Source organism: Oryzias latipes, chromosome 12 (assembly GCF_053564925.1).
Source record: "Oryzias latipes strain Hd-rR chromosome 12, Olatipes_Hd-rR_3.1".
Lineage (NCBI taxonomy): Eukaryota > Metazoa > Chordata > Actinopteri > Beloniformes > Adrianichthyidae > Oryzias > Oryzias latipes.
Window position 1 is genome coordinate 23,676,177 of NC_136248.1, and position 26,013 is coordinate 23,702,189.

Genomic DNA, 26,013 nt, shown 5'->3' on the forward strand with positions numbered 1-26,013 from the left:
AAATAAAACGTTGAGATGATCAAACACTTGGTTCCTCGTTAGCCTCTATAAAATTAAATTTAAACTTTTAACATTTGGATTTTCTATAGTCACTAGTTTTCTTTAGTGAGCCTCAAGTGGCCATCCAAGGTAGTGCAACCAAATTAAACAGATCTTTCTCCTGTGAACTTAAGATTGTATCTGTTTTTGAAATATTTTTTTTAATTTGATAATATGTGTTTATTTAGCTTAAAAAACAAAATAATCAATACTCGCCATGTATTCTTTAGTAAATAAGTTTAGTCTTTTTTGTGGCAGATTCAAGTTTCTATACTAGACCACAGAAATCTATAGAAATGTGAGTAAAATGCCCAAATTTACAAAAATAAAAATAGAAAATAGTGGAAAAAACACATGAACAGGAAAAATAAGAATTTTACGCGACTCACACTTGTATAATTTATTCAACATTTAAGTCCAAATAAATTCATGAATAAAATATTACATGCTAGAAAATACAATAGGAATTCACAGATAGCTTAGCACATCATAGTCCATCGCATAAAAGAAGAGACATTGTGCAGAAAGAACAGAGAACATCAGTGTCCAAAAAAATTAAAAACCATGTAACTCTTTACTTATATAGAGACACTTAGGTGTTTGTAGATTGTGGTGTTTTTTCATGATTAGGTTACTGTTATAGCCACGTAGCTGACAAAAGACACAAACACACGCACACACACACACACACACACACATGTTGTTTCATCATCTTTGAGGGGAAATTCCCTGAAACCTTCTTTCACTTAAGACCAAACACTGTTTCTCTTTGTAAATCTTTTAATTCGAGTGTTTTCTGCAATACTAAACATGTTCTTTTGTGTGCTTCTTTATACTTGTTGCAAAGCATTTATTATGTTTTTACTCCGCTCATAGAGACACACTTTCCAAATGGAAATCATCCACGACATGAATGAAGTAGGTGTTGAGTTTAGGTTTTGTCTGCATATGTTTTCGACAATTTAACCAAAAATCCAAAAGTCCTTCTGCTAAGTTCATACCAGGCTCTGAAACGCGTCTTCCAGCGACCACTTTCACAAAATCGTCTATGCCAACGCACATTTTTTCATGTTTCGCGCTTCCGCTACTTAGATTTTGAAGTACGGTCACGGGCTCTACATACAAATCGGGCATTCAATGAATTTGCGCTAGTAGTTGAACTAGTTAAACTTTTGACTGCTAAATTGCGCAAACGCTGAACTTTGACCAATCAGGGACTCAGATTTGGACATGATGTGTGGGTGGCGTCCTATTCCAAACACCAAAGTACCAACTGTTGTAAACATGATCACGAAGGAGAAATGAATTATTGTGGTTTGTGACGGAATTATACGACGGCAAGTCGTTTATGTATCGGAATAGAAAGGAAAAGTCTAGAGCAAGATTTGGGATATATGGGCACCCCTGAGGTTTCTTCGTTTTTTCCGGAATCCGTTTTCTTTTAGGAGTTTTTCCTTACAGCGTCTAAGGGCAGGGATGTCCAGTTTGGCTTAGTCAGTTTATTAGTTCAATTTAGTATTTTCCTATTGAATTCTATGTATTCATGATCCTTTTGATTTTATGTTTAACTTTTTCAATGACCTATACGAAAGCCCATTGAGACGACTGTTGTTGTGAATTTGGGCTAAACAAATAAAATTGAATTAAATTGAATTGAATTGAATGCACTGCTTTGACATTTCACACCAAGCCTCTTCCAACTGTGCTAGCATCGGGTAACGACACCGTATGTTAAAATTGCATTTAAGAATGTCTCGTTAAGCGTATTCATGTCATAATATTCAGTTGCATACAAAACAGAAGGCAAGTTCTTAAAGATGGTACAGTTTGGTTCTAGGTTCTGGAAGGCTAACTTAATCCCCTTTTTCTCTATATAATAAAAAACTGACATAGCATTCGTCAATATTTAAACTATATTACTTTGTCAACTCTATCAAAAATGTTAAAGTAGCAATAGGACTTTTTGGTGTAGCTAGAACCCCATGTAAACACTGCCAGCATAAACATTGGAATGGTCCCGGTACATCCACAGTTTATTGTAATTTCTTGACTCAAACTTTACCTGTGAAGTTTATCATCTCTTCTGCTTAGCATACGGAATGAATTTAGATTCAAAATCCACCTGGAACCACAAAGTCAGGAAGAATTTAACTGACGATCAAACGTTTGACACTAGCTTCATCGCAGCTGAAGCAGAGATAAATGCTTCGTCACATGTTCAGCTTCCCTTGTGCATATGCAAACAAAATGTTGGCACGGCTGTAACCCTGTACATCACTTCCTTTAAATTTGAACTGCTGGTGTGCTGTTTCAAATCCTTTCATAGCCAAGAGACACGAGGCACAGAAGGCAAGATGGAGGAAAGAGCTGATACTGGGTGTGTGTGTGTGTGTGAATTCCCTGAAGTAACGCAACTTTGTGTTTTGTTTTATTTATTTTTTTTGCCACTGTTCCTGCCACTTCCTGACAGTGCAGCTTGGTCTGCTTTGCAACACAGACGGGTACATTTTGGGCGCTCTTCTGCTCGCTCCAGGGCTGCTTCTGATCGATTTTTAACAACTTTTTTTCATAAACTATGAATTACTCCTGAATCAAACCCAACTAAAACCTGAAAATGCATTTTTTAAAATCTTTTTGTGTATGATTATAGCACATTTTTGCATCACGCCCCCTGCTGTTTGGCATAAGAAAATGCTTTTCTTTCCAGAGAATAGCTATCAGTTGTTCCATTTTATTGAAAAAATTAAAAATTACCAGGATTTTGTCAGAACTTCCTATATTAGATAATTTGTATAACTTCCAATGAAACTGCCAAATAAGTGACTTTGGTTGTTATAAAACTTTTATATCTTCAATATATAATCTTTTTCTGTTAATCTAAACAGGAATCAAAGATGCAGTCATTTACCTGGATTATATTGATAAATGGAGCATTTGAGGGAATTTTAACTGAAATCAATCATTAAAACAAATTAAAATAACATATTTGATTCAGAACTGCTAAGCTAAATCCCACTTCCCCATCGGATTTTCTCACTTTTAGGGACAAAGGACTCACATACAGAGACAAACGGACACACACACCTCCACCCACCCACACACAGAAGCACCGTCTCCCAGTCTCTACAACAGCTAGAACCAACAGACAAACAGAACGATACCAGCAGCAACACAGAGACTTCACGCACAGACTCCATGACAGACCCAAAGCGAGGCACGACGGGACTTGGCAGTGCGACATGGAATGTTTCGGTCTTCGGTTTTTGATTGAGACGCTCTGGAGCCAATCAGTCATCGCTGTCTTCCTGAGAAGGAGAGGAACAGGGGGAGGCGTGCTGAGAATGTAACACCGGCCATCACTCCACCCGTTACAATCATTTATTAATGGGCTTTGGCTGCAAACAGCGTACTCACTATTCACCTCTAACACACTTCTTAGACCTTCATTTCTTTTTCTTACTTCTGCAATTATTGAACAGATTCACAAAACAATTCTGCCTAGGAGACATTATTAAAATAAAAATTTCTCCTTCACTTTCATATTTTGGCAGTTTAGAAAAGCAAAAAAAAGGTTTTTAATCCCTTATTTTATCATCTTTAGTGCTTACAAATGCACATTGTAAAATACAAAACAGGTGTTTTTATTTAAAATTAAAACAAAATAAGGTTGGTTTAGGTAAAGTCACATTTTATCGTTTTAGTTCGGTGTGACGAGAGAAACTGCATCCACTGTATAGAGGTGAGCTTGACCTTCAGCGGGTGGATGACAGACAATGGAGTTTGACAGCAGGAGGGGTGTTTGTTTGTGTGTGTGTGTGTGCGTCCATGTATGTGTGTGCGTTTACCTCTGTAGCCTCAGCAGGATCAGTATCAACAGGTGACTCTAGTGCATTCTGTACCGCTGAGGCGTCGTCACTCTGAAAAACAAAGATAAAATCCGTCTTTTGTTGTATTTTATAATCCACCATATTTCTTATCTGCAGGGAAAAAGAGATGTTATTGTATTTTTTTATTTACCCTCAAATTCAGGCTGTTTCTGTGTTTGTAGAAGTCTTTGGAAGAAGGGATTCTTCATATAAACACAGCTAAATACATCATTTTTTGAAATTCCTCTGGATTTTGGTTTGCATTTAGTGAAATTGTTTGTTCTTCACATGAATAAAATGACTGTTGGAATATCTGCTGAGGGAAAAGATCAAGGTCTTATGATGGATCAATAAATCATAATTCCCTCCCATTAATCAGATGTTTTGATTCAGCTCTTACTTAATGACATTTTTGTTATCTACGTATCTTTAAAATGGCTACCAAGAACAGTAGCGGTTCATCATTCTAATAGGGTTTAATGAGTTCTTTGAAAATTGTAAAATATTTATGGTTTTCATGACATGAATGTTGTTTTTATTTCCTATTTTCCTACCTTTAATCTTCAGTCATTTTAACCCTGAAAGGGATTGAAACACTCGTAAAGAAGAAACAAACGTTGATTTAAATGTTGATTTTTTTTTTTTTTTGTGTTGGAGTCGGTCAAAAACACAACTTCTTCCTCCAGAAATCACATTTATAGTTACAAGAAGTCTTTGTGCAGTTAAAATAAAGTAAGCAAACGTTACAATCTTTTTTTTTGCATACATTAAAAAAATGTTGTTAAGAGTGCAGAGACTATTGAGTGTTAAAAACTGAGAGAATCAACAATCCGACTTTTACAGGACTGGAACTTAAAATAAGCAGCTTTGTTTGTGTTTTTCTTTACAGAAAGCATTTCTACAGCGAGTTGATAAAAGGTCTCCATTTATCTTAGAACTTAATAAGGTCAAACTGGACTTCTTGTAGAATTCAGAAAGTTTAGTTCCTTCTTCAGTCTAAATTAAAGTTGGTAGTAAGAGCAGATGTGGAGTCTCAGGTGGCTCCATTTCATTAATTTATCATTGGATCCCCAGGGTGACTTGCCCGTCCACAGCGTTCTAAATAAGACCTAGATTTTGTCTTGAATTCACCATTTCTGTTCACAAAGAGCTTCTCAGATTAAGCACGAATTCATTCATTCATTACCGTCTTTCTCACACAAGCTGTCTTCTTTGTCACATTTTGACCTCGAATGAGCGTATTTTGTCCTTGAAATGACTATAATCTGCTGGCTCGAGTCCTGAGGTGTCGCTTCTCATGTGTTGGTTTCAGTGCCTGGACTGTCCTCTTGTGCTTTGGAATGTGGTCCTTAACGTGGCCTGGTTTTTCTTCAGTGTGCGAGTAGGGTTTAAAATAAACATGTATGTGGACGAAGAAGTCCAGTTGACACAATTAAGATTTACTCTCTCAATGAACTGCAGGTTGTCTTTTCCAGACATTATAAACCCCTAAAACTGCTGACATTTGAAAAATCGGAAATACAGTACATGCAAAATATCTCTGACAGCAAACACTAATATTTTTTATGCTGATTTCTATGCATATTTGATCCTATTTGACCAAAAATCTGTTTAATTTCCCATTAGATCATTTCAAGAATCCCTGGTTTCATAGCAGTCCTTCTGATCAGCTGTCAGAGAGCAGCAGCTGCTCAAAAGAGGGAAGACACGAAGCGCTAATGAAAAGCACGAGTGACGTCTCAGCTGTCTCGCCTTGATCACACTGTGGCATTGAACCGACCTTCTTCCTTTGGAGGATGGGAGGTGTTCGCAGACAAACTGTGGAACTTTAAGCCTGTTCTTTCTGAAAATAACCCTTCAAAGCGTCATCACCTCACCGGGCGGAAAAGTCTGTGCCCCATTGAAAAATCATTTTCTTCTATCTTCTATTTTTCCAAATATTTAAGCAAAACACAGCCCAAAAAGGAGATGACAGCAGTGCCTCGCATCGTTTTAGAGACAATTCTTGGCACAAACAGTTTCTTTTTTATTACCAGCCTCTGCAATAATTTGAGCAATAAGACCTGTAATCTAATTTTTATTCTTTCAACTCCCTCACCTCCAATTCCGCCTGATTTCTCTATCTGACAGTTGTTTTCCCGTACTTCTCCCTTTCCGACCTTGCCGCCGTTTCCGGCAGCGGATGAAACGGTGAAAATGAGAAGATTAATCAAGGTGAAGCATCTCGCCGGGCCGTCTGTTTGCTCCACGGCGTTTGGGGACAGTCACTCAAGGACTTTCTCAATATTTCAATATTTTTAAATCAACATTTGTGAGGAGGCTGGCACGGAGCTGCCTGAAAACGAGGTTTACTCATTAGTTCAGGTGTTTTAAATGATTGTTTTTGTCTCCAAGCATGCATCAGTGTGTGCTCATGCTCTCATATGGTTGAATGATTTACCATCACCGTGACACGATAGCCAGATTTCCACATCTATAGACCAACAAATGAAAATCTTATGGATTTCGTTGGCACTGCTTTACTAATTTAATTTCATTAATGAATCATTGTGTCATTGAAATGGGTGCACGTGAATAAATGCACTCTACACAAAAGCTTTCCTGCATTCCTTTGTGCTAATTTGGTGAAGGGTCGACTCGGCACTACAAACATTTTTACTGTGCTGCAGTTTAAAATGAGCTGGTTGGCTCCGTTGCTTACGAGAATTCGGAGGCTAATTACAGACGAGTTTAGGTCCCCCTAAGAATTAGCTGTTCATCAATTCAGAAACCTTAATTAATCCAGGTACATAAACAGTGGATGCTCAATGATGAGGGGGAAAAAAATAATTGAGATGTTTTCCTCTGTAAGATTTTACTGGTTCCGTTGCTGTTTTGCAGTCTCGCAGATTTTATTTTGTGCAATTGTGCATGCTTCTTTATCAGTGCATTGAGTTCTGCATGCTGATTGGCTGTAAACTACTGTCAATCAGTCCCTTCCATGCCACGCCTCCTGTACAGAAAGCGTCCAGCTTTCCAAATCTTCGATCGTTAACAGATCTTTGGTTTTATTCTGTAAAAATGAACTAATTTTTCAACAAAGATTTGAACTTTGACACCAGAGCTGCGGCTCCAGTGACGACATTCTTTGGACTACCGTAACTCTTCAACCGTTTATGCAATTAATGGAGTTCCAGCAAATATTGTTGCGGAGAAAAACAGCTTTGTGCTGATATGCAACATTTTACAATAATGAAGAGCTGCGGCTTTGCAAAGCCGATATGAAGAGCGCCACTTTTCTCCGCATCAGAATCAGCTGATGTACCTTGATCGCTAAACCAGGGGCGTCAAAATCCAGGTCTCAAGGGCCGGCCTGCTGCTTGTTTTCCAGAAATCCTCCCTTATCTGATGCTGATTACCTGGAACAGGTGTGTTTGCCCAATAGGTAGCTTCACTGACAGGTTGGTTGGAAAACATGTTGGACATCGGCCCTCAAGAACTGGATTCTGACACCCCTGGCGTAAAGGGATAAAGATTTATGGTATGTCAAGGAGCGTGTGTAATGTAGGAGTCGCCAACGACATCTCCGATGTTTAAAGATTAAACAAGAGGGAAAAGTGTGAAAATGTTCCTTTTTGACTGGAAAAAGCGTCTAAAGTGTGTAGTAAGGGCTTTTACAGCCTTAAAACATCTACAATAATTGTTAAATTAAAATTAAACATGAGTACTCGGCGGATTTCACCTCTCGCTGTGTGTTTTTAGAACGACACTCCAGCAATAAAGGGAACACCCTATTTCAGTTGCTGTTACTGTAAAATATTTTCAGTTTTCCTCGAACATCATAGTGTTTTTTGTGAAGTCGAAAAAAGTAAATGTGACCAATTTTAATACATTTGAGGTGGAATCTACAACTTTGCCACTAGATGTCAGTGCATTCTAAAAAAAATAAAACAATGAGATTATAATTAATAGTATATAACTAAAATAAGTACACTTATGTGTTGTGTGTGCTCTGGCCCCGATTACTCCAAACCCACGAGAAAGAAAAGCAAAAAGAAAAGCTCTTTTGGGCGGACAAACAGGTTGTCATTTTTCATGTTTCACTCAGCCCTAAATTGTTCTTCCATAAATTGTGTTCTACAGTAGACTGCCTTTGCCTCCCCCTTGTCCTTTGACAAACGAAGGCCAGACTGACTGATGAAGAACACTAGAAAGCTAACACCACGTAACAGCTTTCATTTTACTGAAGGAACACAAAGTGATTCCAGAAGTGATGACAAATGGTTCAAGGTTGGAAGGTTATTTTGACATGGTACAGTTAGCTCGGAGCTTCTTCATTAAAGGATGTGCAGAGCTGAAGTATATCACAATCTGTGGCTTTATAATTTCAACAAATCTCACTGTGGTGCTTTATGGACAAATTCTAATGCAAGTTAATAAAAAAAAGGTAAGACGTATGGAACTGTGTGCATGCAAACATTGCTTGATGCGTAAAGGGAAAAAAGACTCTTGATGCTTTTACCTCCATTGCTGATTTAAAGAAAAACATGAAAATGTATAAAACAAAATGTTAAATTGCAGTAATATAAAAACAAATTTCATACAGCTGTTTTCTATATCACTACTCTTCCACTTTTAAACTTAATTTGAGGTGTTTGCATTGAAATGCAGTCTTTGTTTATGTCAGATTATTGTTCTCCATTCTCATAAATCGTTGGGTTCTGTTTGCGCTTCTTCAGACCCTCAAGCCATGCTCTACTTCTCTTATATAAATGGGATTCATTCAATAGCCTTTTCTTTGGAGCTGTTATTTCTTCACTCATAACTCCAACAAAGACCAACCAAGTGACGTGTTTCCTAAACCATGTTGGATGTACGGTGACGATCCCCCCTCCCACAGGGCGTCTAGGGGTCCACCAAACGTCTGTGTAAAGGGTTACTGTAGGCGGAGTTTATGCTGACGTTATCAGGCGTCACAGTGCCACTCCTGGAGGGAAGTGAGAGGCGCCAAACACATTCATACAGTAGTTATGCTAGTAGAAGCCTGTGTGAATGTCTTGAGAATTCTTGAGATTCCGAATTCTTCCCCTACCCCTACGGCTTCTTCCTACCTCTACATTTAGACCTCCAAACGGAGAGTTATGGAAAAATTGTGTCTTCGAATTTGGACGTCTCTCCCACTCGATGACATCATCAATAGTCGGTGAGCTAAGGTAGCACGGAGCTGCTAGTGCTTGGAAATATATAACAGCATCGGTTTTACAAGGTCATGCTAAAACAACACGTTATTACTTACATCTAAATGTAAATTCCTGTACTTCAGAGCACACCCACGTGAAGAAAAGCGCTTCTCCTGTGCCGTGGAATGCCCTCCACCGCAAGGGTTAGCTCTTGAAAAAACAATTTCGGACAACACTACCCCTACAAATGGTCCTTCAATTGGAGGGGTAGGAATAAGCTGTAGGGGTAGGGGAAGAATTTGGCTTTTTTTTGTCTTAGTCCACACCATTGACTGTAAATGAGAACTGGATCGAGCGAGAGTCATGTCATGGCTAACTTCCGGGTACAACAAAATGTAGTCAATTCAGCTGCCATATTTTGCGCCATGTTGGAGCCAGAGGACTTAGTCAGTAAGTGGTTGATTGGAGTCAGTGTGAATCAATGTTTCCGTGGCAACCACTTTCACCAATCAGGAAGGAGCTTGTTAGAAGTCCACACCCCTACCATTGACAACAGGCTGGGGAGAATCTCTCAATCAAACGTTTCGAACCCCTTACTTACTTTCTACGGAGGCATCTGATTGGTCAGTTTAGAACTAGAATAAACTGTGCTATGTAAAGAATTACATAGCACACTTTACATAAACAAAATTAGAACATGAAAAAAAAGTAAAAAAAAAGGAAAGAACAACTCACTCAATCTTAACAATAAAAACATTGAAAACAACAAACTGACCCTGCCAACTGACGATTTACAGTGGTCTTTACAGTCCACTGTAATTATTAAGCTCTTTTACTAGTTGTTATTATCCCTACTGTACCCCCCCCCCCCCCCCCCCCCCCCCGAAATACTGACTCTGGAGTATGAATAATTTACATAAAACATGAGGCCATTCATGAACTAAAGCCTCTGCAGTAAATTAATGAAGGCTGGTTAAATCATGTTAACATGATGTTAAGGATTGAAATGGTTAAATCTCTTCAATAATGACCACAAAGCCGAAAATGAAAGAGTTTAAACTTTATAATGTAATATAACAAAATACCAGATAGTCAGTTGATAAATGATTGGCCTTATGGTGAACATTAGGGGGGAAATTTGAAAGTATTTGTTGTTTTTTTGTCTTTTTGAACACTTGCTTTGACTGTAAATTGACAGGAGTTCTAAACCCTTTCAGAGCTGAATCCTTTGGTTCTCTCACATCACTGCAGCTTAATTTACACACTTGACTTCTTCAGATCAGCAAACAGCTAAAACGTCTGATTAAAGAAGCAGCATCCAGACTCGCAACCTATCAAACCACGAAGGACGTTTGATTAGCAACAGATGACAGCGAGTCACGCGCCTTCGTCCGGTGGCAGCCGTGATGGCGGACCTGCCTTTCCTTGCACGGCTTCTGCGCTTCGGCTCAGCTTTTGTTTAAGAAAAGTGATGCAGTGATTTGTCATGACAAGCTCCTCTGATGTGGTTTTAATCTGATTTAGGGGTCTGGTCAATACAGATTACCTCGCTCTAAGAAAAAAGGTCAAACTAAATAATCGAATTGAAAGCCAAAATGGGGAACAGGAGGCCATCTCGGCATGTCTGGTTGGAACATGAGGAACACATTTTAGCTGGTACTGGTCCAGTCAGCCAGATAAATGATACATAAACTCTTTTAAAGCAGTTTCCTAGACCGGACCAGAGACCAGACCAGAAACCGGACCTTCACTGGAAGAATTTATTCCATCAAAAGTCTCTTTCTTACTTGTTTTGCCGGATCCCTCTTGACCAATCCAGTGGCGGCAGCAATGTTACCGGCACCCTCCACAGTTTTCTGGGCCACGGCGGTTACCCCGGTGACCATAGCTCCGCCTACATGAGAGACTCCAGACACAGTTTTACCTGCAACTGTAGGGACGAACGCAGGACGGAGAACAGAAAAGAATTGAGAACAATTAAAGAGGCTTCATCTCTGCGGAGCCTCAACTCCTGTGAGGATAGCAGACACTAACACGCCACAGATCCCGCCATGCCGGATACCAAACCCTCCAGGCCAATTTAGAAATGTGGTGATCCTCTTTAAGGACTAATTTCCAGGATGTTCCTTCTTACATAGCTTTTTGCTGCTGATGTGTCCTGAAGCAACAAAATTTGTTTATCCGTTTTTTGTTGCTGTTTTTTGCCCATAGGGTTATAAAACCGGACATTAAAATATCTGGAGGAACTTCCAACTTTCTTCCACCAACTGTTTTTGTAATTAGTGTGTTGTTAATTTTTAAATTGCAGAAACTTTTACTGTCTGATCCGAGTTTTAGATTGAAGCATCGAGGTTACATTTACATATTTTTCCCCTTTTAAGTTGGTGCAAGCAACTCCGCCCCTCTTCCTGTCACCCATAACTGAGCTATCTGTTTACACGCTCTCCTGCTAGCTTACAGCCCCTCACACCCCCAACCTAACATTACCGGTGCAATAAAAATGGCGAGCAAATAAGCTGTCTGCTCCTGATTCACATAATAAAGAAATACTCTGAAATGCAATTCAGAGTTTCTGAGATTAAATATTTGGTCTCCATGGTCAGAAAATGCCACAAGAACATGTTAAAAACACCAAAAAACATAATTTTCTTTAGAGTGGGTCTTTCAGACTAGCCTGCTAGACACGCAACCTCTTTATTCATCATTATTTGTTGAGCGGATCACACTGGCATTAAAGCAGAGGGAGCTGATCAGGCAAACTCTTAAGAAGGGGGCCTCACTCGAGCTGATTATCAGATCATCAACCTCAGTCCGCTGACAGGACATTACCACACATTTGATCTGCTAATCGCCCAGCAATCCAATTTTCATAAGCACTTTGTTTACGTGCAGGTGGCATATAGGAAACCATACAGTCATCTCCCTGGATGATTACTATAGCATCCAGCTCCCTGCGGCTTCTCTGCAGCTTGACTTGGTTCTTTACCTGCAGAGTCGTTTATATATATTTTTAAAAAGCTGTTGAGAAATTATTTTTTTACTCTTTGGGATGTCAAAATAAACACAAAAATGAGAATGGGAATGTGCTGTTACCTGTGGAAACACCATCTTTTGTTTTAGTGCCTGAAAAAAATACAAGAAAGCTCAGTTAGGATTCAGATTTCGAGGTGGGGGGGGGGGGGGGGGGGGGGGGGCAGCACTGACAGTTCTGGAGCAGTCATTGAGAACCCACCGACATACATGACCCCATCCTTTGTCATCTCGGCCGCTCCAGTCACTCCCTGCTTGGTTTTCTCCGCCGCTGCCACGACTCCGTCCTTGGCTTTGGAGAAACCCTTCATTAACGCGTCCATGGCGGCGTGGATGGCTCGGGATCGGCGCACGCGCGGCTGCAAGGGGCGCAAAACGATGGTTTGGGGCAGATGGGGTAAATGATTAGCATCGGTATTACCACACCATGCCACCACCCCTCTCCCCCTCCCTTTCCCAGGTTTCAACCAAGAAATGTTGGTGGGAATATTCCCTGGAGCAGCTCCGCTCTCCTCTAAATCCCACCTGTAGGAATGGCTACAACTAGGATGATGGGGGAAAAAATTATGAATGCCTTTAAGCTTAAAAATAATTCATACGGGGAGGGGAAAACCTAGAATTTAATTATAATGCGTGTTTTTTTTACAGAGCAAAACTGTTATGTTTCAGAATTCACGCACCTGTTTGATCCAACTTCCTCCTCAGACGAGAACGCACAGAACCTTCCAGCGACCAAATCCCCGGCTGAAGCCCGCGGATCGTCTCCAAACTTCGGCTGCTCTGAAGGCGATGAGCGTAGTGTCCTCCACACGGACCGACGGAGCCGGAGAGGACGTACTGACGCTCCGCAGGTTTGACAGACGCCTCCCACGCCACTGACGGAGATGATGGAGAAGGAGCGCGCGCGCGCGGATTACGTAGCCGCTGAGCGTGCTCCCGGAGTCCTCCTTAAAAGCAAGCCACCAATTAAGGCTGATGGCTCTGTAATTACTGCGGGAAACTTACAAAAGCTAGGATGCTTTCTTTTCTTTTACATTTAAGGTAACTAGAAGTCTTAGTATAGTAAAAAAAACAACCTTGTAGGTTTCCATGGTTACAAACGGGAGTGTATCAGTGACACTTATTTATCACTTCTGTCCTAAAGGAGCCACTAAAAAGAAAATTGGTGTTTTTAACATGTTCTGTGGCTTTTTTCTGATGGTGGAGACATAAAGAAAATAAACTTAAAATAGCATTTCTGAGTTTTTCTTTATTCAAATTTTTGTGAATCAGGAGCAGACAGCTTATTTGTGACATAAAAAATATGCTGGGCGGCAACAAGCTCCCTGCTCTACAATGTGGATGGGAAGGGGGGCGGGGTTTCTCTCACCTAAAGTCCCGCCCACAATTTAGAGATGAATTCCTAATGAATTTCTGCTGCACTGCAGAAACTATGTTGTAGAAAATGACAAAGATTCTTTGATTTGGAAGACCGCTTGGAACACTTTTAACTTATAACTCGAAAGATAATCAGAGTTAGACTTTAAAAACAACATAAAAGGTCCCTGAGGTCATGAGATCAGGATCTGCTGGTTGTTAAGAGAACCCGGTTAAAGACTAAAGCAGCACTGGCTCCATCAATCAATCAATTGCTGTTTTCCTAATTCTTACCTGGACTGATCCATTCTGTCACTTATTACCTGTCACTTAGCAGGCCTTATTTTCACAAAGCTGAATCCTGTGAGTGACAGCAATTCCTCTACAGATGACTATGAATGTGAAAGTTGCTGCTAAGAGTGAATTATTTTTGCTTTTCAACTTGACAATTTCCTTTTAGATGTTTACATTTAAAGGATTTAACATTTCTATTTAAAAATAATATCTTTTAATCCTTCTTTAAGTCACATCTTAACTACGAAAAAACCCTCATAAAATGAATTAACCCATCGGAAAGATCAGCATATCGCTTTATAGCGCCGAATCTTGACTGCAGCAGTGGTGCGTCGAGACGCCGACTATTTGTTACGTAACAAATAGTTAGCTTTTTGTGAGAAAAGCGATCCAAAATTGAAAAAACAAAACAAAAATTAAGGACTAAAAACTGGTTACTATTTATTTCTTTTGGAAGTGACCATGGTATAAGCAAGTTAATGGCCTTCGAAGTGTGCATTATCACTTTTTAACCCACTTCGCGGAGCAACCGTCTGACGCGAAGGCTTCCACGGCGTGCGTTATAAAGTGATAATGCATACGTTGTCGGCCATTAACCCTTACATAATTGTGTTGTATTTCTCACATTCTTTTCCTGAAATTTTAGTTCAACCTCAAGTACCAAAAGCTGGAGTTACAAATATGGCCACTAGATAATCGGAGGGAGTCATTTCTCCATGACTACTGCCTATAAATTTACACAAAAAACAAACTTGCAGTCTGTTTATTAAAAAAAAAAAAAAAAAAAAAAAAAAACGGAATTGGTAAACGTGTCATTTTCACTGTTTATTCACCCATTAGTGTCACTCAAAATGTTATTGAACCCCTTTGGCCCCCTTTCTGGAGATTTCTCCAGTTTGGTCTAGTTTAAAAACAAGAAGAGATTTCGTGTGAACTCCATCTAAAACATTTATTAGTAGAGCCAATGTATTCGTCTCAGAGCCGTGTTTTTGCAACCCGCTGCTCATTTACCAGCGAGTGTTAATAAGTAGCCGACTTCACTGATGTAGACCTAAAACGCAGGTTTCATTTTAACCTATTATTAATCATTTGTGTGTTATCAAAACCTGATACACAAATATTTTAGGCAAAGTTACAGATAAACATTAGGACAGCTGTACTCGTGTCCTTCATGGTTTTCTTGTAACTGTAATAAAATAAATGTCTATACCTTTTATGGTAACTTGTCAATGTTTACTTCCTTTTTTGGAAAACGTTTTTAAAAATGCTAGTTTCATGAGACATTAGCGAAGATAGGTGATGCTTGGGTGGATACAAGGAAAAAAAAAACCTTAAGTCACCTCATTGGCTATTTTTTTTAGTAACGGGTTTGCTCAACAGGTAAACTCAAGAACCAGCCAGTCGTTGTTTTGCAAGGTTATGACAAAACACAAAAGTTTAAAGCAAAAAAAGTATATAATTGTCCCAACACAATAAAAAAAAAAGCCAAAAAAACAGGGATCCATACGACCCAAAAGAGGCAGGCACACAGTAATCAATCAGCCACAAAATATGGAAAAAATGTACAGTTGTAAACAATTACAAAAAAAATGGGAAAAAATTGAATAAATTATGACCTTAAAGTTTTATAATACCTTATTCCTAATTACTGCACCACTTTATTCATTTATTTTTTTAAGGTCTACTTCATGGCATACCTAAACTGCTCTACGTAACTCAAACCATAGCATGAGATTAGAAACAGGTTTATTTCCTGCTTTTCATTCTCCTCTTTCTGCTAAATATTAATACTGTAAACTTTGACTCTAACATATTTAATCCTGGATTTGAACACATTTCTTTGAGTTTTTGATTGTTGCACCATTTAGTGCAGAAGTTGTATGTCGTTTTTAGATCGTAAGTGAAACCTAAAACAGAGTCTTCCTGGTTGTGTTTTTACGGTATTTTTGTCCAAATTGGCTGTGGGTCAGAGTGTGAGCATTCATTGTGTGGCCACAAACTGATCACAGCCCTGTCATGGTTTGTGAATGCTGAACTTGCCCCCTCTGTGTTTAGGGGGGAGGGAGGGTGGTGGTGGGGAAGCAGGCTCCGAACCATCTGTGGCTCTGAACAGAATAAAGGAAGGATGGATTTGAAGTACGTTGCCATGGAAACGTTAAAAGCCTGAAATCCTACGTCAGATTGGATTTAATCTTTTCTTTTCTGTCCCTTAGCAGGCCAAACTTAAAGATTCTGCAGGACAAATGTTGGGTTGTTTATGTTCAACAGAAAGCGGAGACGTTCTGTTTATGGTGTTGCCATGAAGGCAGCTAGGCCTTGTATTTGAACACTCACGACTGTCATGACTCCTCTGTGTGTATTAATCACAATATCATCATACAGTTATGAACATATGTTATTTCAGCATGAATCTTTACTTTCCTCACGGACAGCCATACTTGTTTTTTAAAACAAAATCCTCACAGCTTCACATTTATAACCAGGATTTATAGGCTTCATATGTTTGTATTGATTCAACCACAAAGTACATTATCTCTGCAGAAAGAGGGAAAAAACCCACACTCTTTGTGTATTTAACGACATTTTTAAATTGATAATCATAAATAACAGGAATTTAGCCGTTTATTACACAACAGTCCCATGGAAATGTTTGAGCTGGGTTCATAGAACATCCCAGTTCTGCTGTGGTGTCAGTCAGATGCTGCAGAGCAGAGCCATTACACCTCCGTGTCATCTATCAGCGACTATGAGGGACAAGCAGACTCATTACTGAGCGTGCTGCTGAGCTGCTGTGGCAGCAAGAGCTCTGGTAAATGAAGCTGACTGACTCCTTCATGAGAGCCATGTGACAATAACTTTTGACTCATGGTTCATCTGATATGTATCTTTCCTTAAAGGACTTTTGATTAACCTTTAATGTAATGTAAACCTTTAATGTTCATGCGAGTGCCTCCGTGAAGCAAAGATGTGATTAAAAAAAAAGGTGTTGCAGTTCCTCAAAAGGAGGAGGCTGGTTGTAAAAGGGAACAATGTTATCATGTGAAAAAGTCAGATTTTACACCAAAAACTAACTTATTTTCAATCTAGTTTCAATATTTATTTCAATCTATGTTGCTTTATTTCTCATTTCCCATTCTGTGTAAGTGTGGATTTTTTTGCATTAGGTTGTTTCAGTTTGATCAGATCTCAAATTGAACCAACACATAATCTCTGCTGTCACATTATCCCCTGGATTCAGCACTGCTAAAATGAAGCCTGAATTGGTGGAAGGACAAACTGACCAGAATTTGCTTCCCAACTCAACAATTTTCCAAAAACGTCATTTGGCCCTGAAAAAGTAACATTTATTGATTCCACACACCTGCCACTCAAGAAAGAAAAAACACTCCTTCAAGAAAATTTGAGTTTTACTAAAATGAAAACTGATTCTGTGATACATTCCTACACTCCACAGGTGTCATAAGTAGGAAATCTATATTATAGATTAACATACTTTAAAGGATCTTTGAAACAAGACTATAAATGTGTTTGTTTTTGGCGTAAAATTAAGTCCCACTCCGATCATCTTCTGATCTTTTCTAAGAGCGTTCCCAGTGGTCTTTAACTTATGGTTCTGTAATTTTTAGCCAAAATCCAAAAACATGTGTTGTTTTGTTGGACTTAGTTTCTGCAGAGCTTCTGTTGTGCAAAGTAAGCCCACCCCATTTCATCATCCATCTGGTTACGTAGTCTGTCACTACCTGATCTGTAACGGGTTGTAACATATTCCCCCGCGAGCTTACAGCCCCTAATTACCCCAGAGTGGAGCAGAAAGTTGTTTCTAGAGTCAATCTTTGGCATTTTTTGTGGGTCAGGCTGGTGTAAACAGAACATCCACCTGTCAATGGTTAATAACAGAATTACTTTTCCAGATATGGCGCCATCTGCTGGACGACAAACAAGCAGGCAAAGCCAGGTGAGGACATTCATGGATCTGTTTTTTATTTTAAATTTTCTTGTGGCACCAAACCCGAGAGCTTTTGACACAATGATGTTTTTTAACCTTTGTGCTATCCTATGGGGTCAAGATGACCATTGACGTGTTCTCCTTACCATGACAAAGGTGGGTAAATGTGAAGAGGATTTCATGTAATCCATGGACACCAGTGAAGATCACAAATCATCACAAATCTAGTGGGTCTAGATGACCCAACTCCCAATGTCAAAGTGCCTATGATAGCACAAGGGTTAATCTGAAATCCATATTTTAAATCTCATTATTTGGAATTCTAAAGGAATAATCTGCAGAGGATCTATGATGTGATCAAATTCTGCAGTGACTGTAAACTAAAATAATGTATTTCATATTATTAAGAAAAGTGCACATTTTTAGCAATCAGATATTTTTATTTTGAAATGTTAAAATAAAAATTACTAAGGTAATTATGTTTCAAGACTCACAAGGTTTTTCTCCTCAGTGTATCTATTGGAGCTGATGCTCTGATCTCCCTTTACATTCAGTTTATAAACGTACATTTTTTTCAAAAAAAAAAAGGTATTTTCATTGATATTTGTGACATCGTGGCGAACTAAATGATCAAAATACGACATAAAAGTGGCTTTATTAAGTTCTGTCACATAAATATAAAAAAAGGGATTTAAACTTAAAATAGCAACATTAAAGCACTAAAAATATATTAAATATTTACTTTTTTCTTAGCGGCCATTGTATAAGTGGGACAATGCCCTTTTAGGTGTGCAGATAATAATAGAATTTGCTTATTTCCTACATTGATTTCTGATAATGGACAGTTGATCAGGCATTGTTCCTTACATAATAGATAACGGTTATAGTTTAAAAATAAGAATAATATAATTTAGAAAAGTGGTTGTTGGTCTGTAATTGATTCGTAACTATCAAGCAATATGACACATCTAACAATGACAAATATTTTTAAAAAATTAAAAACTTCATAGATGTTTTAAAACATATTAACAATGAATAAGGTCGTTTTAGCTAGGAGGCAAATATCAACAACAAAAAATTAATGCAACAATTATTTATGGTGGAAAACCACAGATGAATTCATTTCCTGTTACACAGTGCCCCCTACTGCAGCGCATGCGCTAAAGCAGTTTGAACCCACTGACCTGCACAAGAAAAGATGAGAAGCCAGCTCACCTCATTCTGCCTCAAAGTTTTTTTGAGTACTGCAAGAATTCTGTTCCCACATGGATGAATTAGAATTAGTTATAATAGATCTGCACCAAACTTTTCTTGTGTAGGTTTCTTAAAATTCAGAAAAAAATGTTGTATTCCTTTAGGGATTTATTTAAGAGTAATTGACCACACCAAAAGTAATTAAGTTCCATTGAAGGTAATACAATTCTATTAAAATTTATCAAATACTGTGATAGTAATTAAATTGCTGTCAAAGTAATCACATTACATGAAAACTAATTAGATTACATTGTTAGTTTTCCATTTTTCTGTGACATACCTTAACTCCAAGGGTCTGGGGGGGGGGGGGTACTATTGAAGCTGTTGTGTACAGATGACTGTAAAAATCATGTTTACATTTAAAGACGACATTTCTTTTTGAGAAGGTGCTCCTTGTCACACGTCTTACTGTCACGCTGGGGGATGTGGCGGTTTGCTACATTAAGATAGATTTAGAACATTTGAGGATTTCTGATGGCACCCTTGACCGTCTGTCCATGTAAGATTCCTCTTAAACAGACATCTTATCAGGTACTTTTCCAATGATCAGAATTTGAACCGTTCGTCTTTAAAATATTTTTCCTTTTGATGACACATCGGCCACGTCAAACCTCCCTCTCCCTGCGTTTTCTGGACCTTGCCTGTTTGCTGAATCATCAGACACTTGGCAGACTGTGGAGGAGTGCCGACTTTAGCTGAGTCACTCACTGCTCAGGCATTGATTGATGTGAAAGTGGGTGCAGCTGAAAAAGGTCAAGGGGTGACAGGTATTGCTCTTCTTTATATTGATGAACATGAAGATCGGTCATTTGAAAGAATCATGAAGGATTCCTTGCTATAGAACTAATTTACCCACAATTCCATTGAAGATGTCACAAATCTTTTGTTGAACTTTATTTTTTGCTCTTATCAGAGCCCAAAAAATGTTCTCCTTTTCTGCCTGAGCTATGTTCAAGAAAAACTTTAACTATAACTCACATTTTGTACATAACACAAGCTCTAAACCCATTTTTGAAAGGTTTTAACGCAGTTTTTCCACCCAAATGTCTTCAATACACAAACAAGGTTAGGCTGGTTAACCTTTGCAACAGTGATTTGTTAGATTCCACGAACTGATCTGGAGGAATCCAAGTGATGATGACTAAGGGAGTTAATGATGGGCTGAACAGATGAAAGTAATTTTGTGCAACCTCTCTTTAAAAGCTGCCAGTTTTGGTCTGCACACCCTGCAGCCCAACGACAGTTTCATTCAAGCTTCACAAAATCTCACAAACCTGTTCTCTGTTGTCACACACTGCAGCGCCTGAGACGTTTGGTTGCTGCAACACCTTCAAATTAATCCAATGATTATTTCTGCTCTAATCAACTCTCTAGGAATTTGGTGGAAGAAAAACTCTTAAAACAAGAAGGTCATGTTGAATTGAAAATCTCCAAATTGAGTTTTGTACATGACTCTTTCCAAAAGATATACCAATAGATGTTTACTTTTTTTAAAATATACTGTAAGTGAGTATAAGTACGCTACCGCCCATGTGCATGTAGGATACGAAGTATACGGAATACTTCTTCAGACTAAAGTGGAACATTAAAAATTGTATTTATAGTAGATTCAAATTAAACTATAATTATGCTGCCTCATTTTTAGCATGAACTATTTGTAGTACACTTAAATAAACTACTTTTTGCTTTAAGCCTCAGTCTTTTGTTCCACAATATGATATGTTAAAATATATTTTTATTCACTTAAAACATAAAATATGAGTCCATGCTTTTATTTTAGGACAATCTTGTCTCTTGCTGCATTTTCAAGTGAAATATTTTCCTGTAAATAATTTCAAAGTGTTGTTTTAAGTGCAATAAAAGACCTAATTTTCCACAATTATAACTTTGACACTATTTTCTTTCCCCCCTGTGTTCTCAGGAAAAAAAAATCAGTTGTTTCAATTGTTTGGGATTCCCCAAGTCTTTGCGTTGATTCATTCATCTTTCTAAACATGTTTTGTACGTTTCTGAGCCTATCCCGACATCCTGGACAGGTCGCCAGTCTGTCGCAGGGCCACAAATCACACACCAGTGCACGCTCACGTTCACACCTAGGGACAATTTAGAGTAGCCATTTAACCTATGAAGCATGTTTCTGGACGCAGGGAGGAAGCTGGAGAAAACCAACGCATGCACGGGGAGAAAAATTTTATAAATCTAAAAACTGTACGGGTCATGGCTGTAATTAGTTTTTCATTTTGGGAAAGACGAGTAGAACATTTTACTGCTCATACTTTTCATGATCACAATTGGTATTGTTCACAAACACTAGATGTCGCCACTTGCTCCCAAAATATCCTACAGGGCTGCATTCCTGGCAGGAGTTCCCTTCGATTGAACTGATCTTCACGTTTGCAGTTATGGCCAAGTCATTTCTCTAACACTGGTAATCTTAACACTTATGGCATTTAAAAGATCATCGAATGAGCCACAAAAACATGTATAAGACCTTAGTTGTTGTCGTCAAACGTTTTGTTTTTTAACTAATGTTTTATTCTTTTAATTGTATTTAATTGTTTTGTTTCTGTTAGGCGACCTTTGGTGTCTAGAAAGGCGCCATATAAATACAATTCATTATTATTATTATCAAGTGGAAATATAATGAAGTATGGATCTGAATTTGTTGTTGTGCTTCTGCAGCAACAGATTGTTGTCCTCCATCTCCCCGGGACTGTTCGCAGTCTGAGCAGGAGGCACGTTTGCAGTTTGCTGCAGAAGCACAACAACAAATGGCAGCTTGGGGATCCTGACCTGCACTTTGGGGACCATAGAAAGCAAAAAGCCTTTTTGAAATATTTGAGTTGTGATGCAGCTAAATAATTCCACACTTCAATTTTTGTGTAGCATGAAAAAACAACTACATTTGAACATAACATTGCCCAAACAATTTAAAGCTGTTGATTTCTTCCCCTTAAAATCTTAAAAACACAAAAAATTCTTCCCTGATGACTCAGATTATCACTTCAAATCTTTAAAACAAAAGTATGTCATGAAACCGCATTAAGTAAATATATAAAAACATCCTAAATCCATCTTATGATCTTATCAGATCTGTGCCACATCTACCAAAATCTAGAAGGGAAACTCTAGGAATGTGCAGAAACTCTGGGTGACTCATCGGAAAACCCACCTGTGAAAACAGGGAGTGCTCAGAGTCAGATTGTGTGATAACTTCAACATAACATGTTTGAGTTTTCTCTGTCACTATGGACAAGCAGTCTGTCATCAGATGAGCCAAACACTACAGGCTGCAACAGTACATTCAAATACAAGCCAGTATTTTTTCTGTTTGCGTGGGAAAAGCTCTTTTTTTTTTTTTTGCTCCAAACAATCTGCAGATTGTAAGTGTAGGTACAATAACGCCTTTTTGAATTTTGCTCACAATTTTACTTTGCATTATTGGGTTTTGGAGATTTAGCTGGATGCTCTAAAAGAGGAAGTTTTCATCCTCATCTAAAGAAACGGCATGAAGTAAAGGTCCTCATCCGATTTTCCTAATAAATTATATCTGTCCTCAAAAGGGAAAAAAGAGATAAAGAGATGTTTCCCCACGAAGGGTGAAAAATAGTATTTTCATTTGGGCCGAGGAAGACTAAAACAAAGATAAAAGTAGAAGGAATTTGTGCAAAAACACTTGAATAACACCCTCAAAGTCCAAAAACCGTACAAATTTCCCTGATTTTGATGAATCACAAAAAGATCAAAAGCCTTAAATTCTTTCCACACTTACAGTACAATAAAAACTATTTCCTATGACAAAGTGAGAATTTGAGCTGTGGGGAAACGGAAATTGAATTTTCACCTTTGTGTGTACATCTTTGATGTAACCCATAAACCCACAAGAAAATAAATAAATAAATCCATCCTTAAAATGACAGATTCCTAAACTGCTCACTACGAGGTGCATGTTTACAAAAATAGATCAATAATTCTCTATTTCCCTTGGCGACACTGTTTTCCAAAACCTCCACTACTCTACAGTAACCCTTGTGCTATCTTACATGACCCCACCCTTACTTTGACGTGTTCTCCCTACCATGACAAAGGTGGATAAAGGTGGAAAGATTTCATGTAATCCATGGACACCAGTGAGGTTCACAAATCATTGAAGAAAAAAGGTTCAGCGCACTGTCTAGTGGGTCTAGATGACCCAACTTCCAATGTTAAAGTGCCTAGGATAGCACAAGGGGTATTCTGCCATAACTTCATGAATTCATCAGAATAATTTCCAAACTAGCAGTTTGATTTTATGGTAATTATGTTACAAAAAAACAAAGCTGTTTACTAAACTTGGTAGTGTTTTTTTTTTACCAGACAGGAATTTGCTGAAAAAACAGGTTAAATTGTTGGGAACTATCAGTCATTTTTGTTCTCTTTACCTCTCCCATAGAAACAGCTGCTTTTCCTTATTTTGTGAAAAGCACTCATTTAAAGGGACATCGTGAAAATGGAACGTACCATTGTCGTGTGTGATGTATTCGTACACACATTTATGATGGATGGGGGATGCTGTGATAAGGCGCCTTAAGTTATTAGTGAGGTGTGTACTGACCGTGCACAAATGCTGCATGAACAGGGTGTCCACGTGATACATAAGTGTCCGTAGGACTCTTGTAGGACGTCCACACAAACTACACTCTGATTGAACGAATGAAGCTTTATTTATGCAGCACTTTATAACTCCTTGAGGGAATCAAAGTGCTATACCACAAAAAGAAAGTTTAACAAGAGACAAATTAAAGGGAAAAAAGGGAAGAACAGCATAAAATAAAAGAGGGCACAATGAAATACATAAAAACAGATAGGAATGAAAAACAATGAATAAAAGAAAACAAAATGCCACTGACTACTGAGTAATGACAAGCCATTCTGAAAAGGCTCTGATTGTCTGATTTCCTAATGTCTGTCATTCGGTCTGCACGTCAGGAGGGCACTCTTTCGTTCTTCACCCATGCGGAGTGCATAGGTATTTGCTACGACCTGATACTTGCAGCAAGCCCGTAGCAAAATGTGCGCGAACATTTGAATTCTACAGGCACACCAACCTTGATATTCACGAGGGCCACCTGTTTTGCCCATTTTTCACCCACAGAGAGCTGGCACCCGTAAGTGTAGTTGTGACTAAGACGTAAGATGACGCTTCATCTGTACAAATCTCCCACCTCTCCTGAGTGTTTCTATGGTCGCTGGGGGCGGGGCATCCCCCAGAAGCAGTCAGAAAGAGATTGGGGAAGAGTGAACCAATGAGAGCAGCTTACCTTCTAAATGACTGTTTTAAACAGACTCAAGGCTGAATGCTGGAGTCAAAAGCTTTAAACAAATGAAAATAGATAAAGCAGCTTTGACAAAAAGAAAAAAATGTTGTATTGCCTCAAAACTATCAGGTGAAAGTTCGCTTCTACTCAACAGCTGTTCTGTGCTTTCAAACTCTTAAGAAATCTGCACAAACTAACAATACACGTGCGTGTATCAACTGTCTGCATGGCTGATAGCGGCTCTTGAGCAGAATTTACTTGCACTGCGAGACTTTTAAAAATGTTTTTCTTTCTCTGTCTACAAGGATAAGTTCAAAGGGACCTGGTGGAGTTTGAGAGGGAAGGGGACAGTTTGATGGATGTTTCATCGTACAGTATATACAGCTGGAGAGCCGCAGCTGGTTTCTGTTTGAGACGGATCAAGAGGACAACCGTAGGAACCGAAGCAGCAGAGGATGTCGTCCTCAAAACATTTCAATTAAGTTCTAGGAAACAAAAGAGCGGACCAACAGCCATCCATCTCCAGGTTAACACCCCATTTAACAATGTTGCTGAGAGGCCAAAGACACTTGTTTACAGTTGCATTTGGAGTTTGACTGAAATCTTTTTACACCCCGAGGCATGTTGGGATTGCAGTGGAGTACATATTTTCCTGTGTTTTGTGAGATAAAGCCATATATCTGTGGTTTCCAATACAACTTAGCGTGCTGCTGCACAACACCAACAGTATGTCTCACTTGTTTTCTTAACTTTGAACTTATATGTCAAAACCTGAATAAGAGTATAGTTAATGTTCAGTTTTTTTTTGCCACAAATCCCTGTAGGTCGTCACAGAACATCTGCCATGGCTCCAGACCGCATGCATTAACCTCAAAACATGAGGTGCTACAGCCACCTATTACATGATATCATTTGAAGTGCACATGCTAGTGTGTGTGTGCATTTGTGTGTTGTCGTTGGAGGCAATCCAGGATTGCAGATGGCCCTGGTTAGTGTTCGAACGGCTGCAAGCCTCCCGCATCCCCAGTGACCATGACAAACCCTCTGCACACACTTTCTGATAAATGTGAGACGAGCTCCACGAGGGTTACATCCAATCTGTAAATCATCACTTCACAGTGACCTGAGGTGACCCTCCGGAGAACGCCGATGATTGATGGTGCAACATGTCAGGCTGCATGGTTTAGGCAGGGGAGGTCCTCGTCATCACTCTGAGCCGTGACGTCTTTCAGGTGTGTCCCTCGCAGTGGTTCCGCCTTCTGTGGAGTAAATGAATCAGAACAGGCAGGACGTAGGTGCACCCGCTTTCACCTGAGCCACTGGCACTATAGCAACAACAACACAGCAGGAAAAGCTTTCCCACTTCCTGGGAGATCCTCTGGTATGCAGGCTCAATGTTTGTCGACTCAGGAATGTTGCTGGGGCGACCGGAGGCCGTGCAGAGGGAAGCCCCTTATCTGCTGACTGTAAAACGGACACGGTTTGTTGCGGTTCAAAGGCCGCCGGGGTAGAGATGGAAAAAAAAAGATACACACACCTTGAAGGTTGGTCTATATACAGTAGGTGTTGCCATGGCGATACTGTTTGGGTGGAGCTCCACATGGCATGAATGGCTGAAGGGGCTGGGACAGTGAAAAGAGTACAAGGGCGTTGCTTGGCTCACAGTCAAAACTTGTAGACTTGCACTTTCAAGCAGGAACTCCAAAGTAGTGGATTCATGAATGAACTACAAACCGTGGGCTTGTTTGTGTTTGTTAAAGGCAGGGAGGGCC

General features: G+C 39.1%; 1 protein-coding gene and 1 long non-coding RNA gene across 3 annotated transcripts; one reads left to right on the forward strand and one right to left on the reverse strand.

The window, feature by feature from the left end:
* Positions 1 to 424: 424 nt before the first annotated feature.
* snca (synuclein, alpha (non A4 component of amyloid precursor)) lies at positions 425 to 13,089 on the reverse strand. 2 transcript variants are annotated; one of them, XM_004074583.5, is made up of 6 exons: positions 12,775 to 13,089; positions 12,297 to 12,453; positions 12,158 to 12,187; positions 10,852 to 10,994; positions 3,885 to 3,956; positions 425 to 3,344 (listed from the first exon to the last, which is right to left on the reverse strand). In XM_004074583.5, the coding sequence occupies exons 2-6, from the start codon at positions 12,415 to 12,417 to the stop codon at positions 3,327 to 3,329; spliced, it is 384 nt and encodes a 127-aa protein (XP_004074631.1). In that variant the 5' UTR covers positions 12,418 to 12,453; positions 12,775 to 13,089; the 3' UTR covers positions 425 to 3,326. The 2 variants fall into 2 exon arrangements, with proteins under 2 accessions (XP_004074631.1, NP_001292336.1); NM_001305407.1 differs by lacking the exon at positions 12,775 to 13,089 and having other exon boundaries at positions 3,327 to 3,344; positions 12,297 to 12,417.
* Positions 12,804 to 24,965, forward strand: LOC110016053 (uncharacterized). Its single transcript, XR_002291315.2, has 3 exons — positions 12,804 to 12,945; positions 17,656 to 17,699; positions 24,547 to 24,965. It is a non-coding gene; the product is annotated as an uncharacterized LOC110016053 (long non-coding RNA).
* Positions 24,966 to 26,013: the final 1,048 nt, after the last annotated feature.